This window comes from Cephus cinctus, unplaced genomic scaffold (genome assembly GCF_000341935.2).
Source record: "Cephus cinctus unplaced genomic scaffold, Ccin1 Ccin1_scaffold0168, whole genome shotgun sequence".
Lineage (NCBI taxonomy): Eukaryota > Metazoa > Arthropoda > Insecta > Hymenoptera > Cephidae > Cephus > Cephus cinctus.
The window spans coordinates 3,435,762-3,438,432 of record NW_014332892.1 but is presented as its reverse complement, the minus strand read 5'-3'; the positions used below and the strand labels follow the sequence as shown (position 1 = coordinate 3,438,432).

At 51.9% G+C, this 2,671-nt stretch overlaps 1 protein-coding gene across 1 annotated transcript in view; it reads left to right on the top strand.

Moving 5' to 3' along the window:
• The window catches only part of LOC112493811, a 111,368-nt gene that overhangs the window by 53,215 nt on the left and 55,482 nt on the right, over window positions 1-2,671 (top strand). The window contains exon 2 of the mRNA XM_025081214.1: window positions 1,894-2,039. Coding sequence (XP_024936982.1) covers window positions 1,928-2,039 — 112 coding nt within the window. The 5' untranslated portion in view covers window positions 1,894-1,927. The remainder of the gene's footprint in view (window positions 1-1,893; window positions 2,040-2,671) is intronic.

Genomic DNA, 2,671 nt, shown 5'->3' with positions numbered 1-2,671 from the left:
TCTCTCTCTCTCTCTCTCTCCCTCTCTCTCTCTCTCTCTCTCTCTCTCTCTCTCTCTCTCTCTCTCGCTCCTTCTCCCCAACCTTAGACGTATCCTCGTCCTCCTCGTCTCCTACCATCCTGATATATCAGAAATTTTACACCTTGCTTTCGACTCGACCTCCACTTCCGGAACGCCCAGCTTCCTTCCGCTATGTTCTCTTTGGGTGCACCAGGCTCTCTCGGACCGTAGGCACTGTGGGAGATGCTGGTATTACCGATAGCCAGGAGATCATCTTCAGGCTGGTCACCTGCTTTGGTCTTTAAGATCGTCCCACTGTCCGAGATACTCATTCTCCTTGTGGACCTCGTGCACCAGTTTTCTCGATCACATACTCGCTTGCTATGCTTGTCATTTCCGTTTCGTTTGATATGCACATTGTAATCGGTTGGACCCCTTCGGATGCACCGCAGGAAGAGGGTGTGCCGGGCCTGGTCGAGGCCGACTTTGAATCGCTTCGAAGGAGAATCCCCAAGCTGATCGAGTTGAGAACCCCGATGTCATCTTCGCAGCGGAGCCACGAAGAGGTCGCTTTCGAGAGTGGGGCTCTATGATCTCGCGCATAGCACAACCGGTTGTCTCCTCTTTTCAATGCGAGGCTGCATGTGTCTGCAGCCGTTCGTGTGCGCGCGGCTGCACGCCTGTGCGTGTGCTCGAGAGTCGCGAGGCTGTTGTGGTTGTCGGTTGTCGGTTGTACGGTTGTATACTCGTTCACATTTACTTAGCGCCGATTCACGTGCATAATGGGTGGATATCTGTAACTGCCAGTGATCTTTAGGAGTCGACAGTCAAATTTAAATACTTTGAGAATTATCAGAAAAGTGCATACGCGGGTGCACCAGACTCTCTTCAAAGATTTTTTAAATATATTTTTTTCCCTTTCTTCACGCATGTCACGTAATTCCGTGCAGTTCGATTTTACGAGATCTTTCAGCCGGGGTTGAGTTTTGGGAACTTTTTTTTTGTGAAGCCTATATGGACGCGTGTCGCCCAGCCACCTTCTCAAGGCTTTTAACCTCCGGAGAGTATTCGACCTCCGACCTGGAACTCTCGTAAGCTGAGCTGCAGTCTAGCCAACCTGCTTGAGTTAGTTATGATGGGTCGTAAAGAGACAAGCGTGTCTAATAGGTCCCCGATAACGTAGCCCAATAAGATCGCTTAAATTATCACCTCGGGATGCAAGAAGGATTCGATAAGGCACACGTGTGGTCCACCCAGGATGTATAATTAAATGCGTTTATCTGTTCTTCGCCGTATTTGCCCTATTACCGATTACTTAGATTACTTCGACTGATTTTGAATGCCTTTAATTTCGAACGGTTCGAGATATCGAAGCGATCCCGACTTCTCTGGCGAATAACTTGAAGCCAGCAACTCGACTTTACCTCGACTTGAGATAAGCCGGTGGCTGGAAAGAGGCGTGTACGAGGCGCGTGCAGAAGGCGCGTAGATCGCACGAGCGAAATGTCTTTCCAACGTGGGAAAGTGGCGTGGTGTGGTTTCCTGACTTTCACCGGTACAAAACGAGAGGACGAAACTCATAGAAGTCGAAAAGCGCAAGGCCGAGCGAGCATTGATTTCCCTTTCGAATCGATGGGGCTTACAAGTGGGCTTAGGAGGAGGGCCGAAAACTATCTGGTCGAACTAGATTACCATCTAGATTGGCAGTTCGCTGATCGAGCGCGGGAGTGCCAGGAACTCGTTACGATTTTAAGTTCGATCTCCTGGATAAATATCCATTCGCACCGATTACGAAACGTTTCATGGATATTCACACGCCGCGCCCATCTCGTAGGAGCCCTGGTCCACCTCCATCTTTGATCCGTCGATGATTTTCTCTATTTTCTTTTCTAGATCCAGAGCACCGTCTCCTACGGTCGGATCGAGGATGGGTCCAGGTGGCGGAGGACCAGCCGGGGACCTTTTCGAAGGATTGCTCCCAGGACATGTGCGCAGGCGCGAGGACTTCAGCCTTGGCCCTCGTAATCGTGGATCCAAAGGTATAACTTTTGAAATCGGATCCGCCAGATATTTCTCGGCGTCCTGGACCCGGGCTGTGCCCGAGTACCGGAGTACCCGGGGACGGGCCCATCGTCTCAGTTACAATTTGTGTTCGCACTTAAAAGAAACATTACCCAGGGATCCTCGAGCAGGGATAGCGGGCGCCCCGTGTGTGGTCCTATATACCTCGTGCGACCTTATCTCCAATCGTTTGTTACCAATTCGATTGGCGCCGTTCCAGACACCTCAGAGTCCCCCCTTGAACCGGGCACCCTGAGTCCCGTCACAGCCACCTCGATGGGGCCTGCCTCTCAGAACTGGGTCCCTTTTTTAATTACCTCCTTACAGATAAGTCCGCATGGGAATCCAGAAGAGGGTCCACACGTGCCCGAGGACCCGGTCCCTTCGCTTGCTTCCCTCAAGCCTGGTTCACAACGGCGCGCACGCTGCCCCGTGCGGATCGCTATAATTTTCATGCAACGTGTTTGTCTCATCTGCTGCGCGGTCGCTGCCCGGCATGAAGAAAGTATCACACCGAGGACACACTGGTCTCCCAAATCCTGACAAAGTGCGTCGCCGCGGGAATTACCATTTCTGCCCGTTTTTTCATCTCCTACCCCCCACCCCCCCT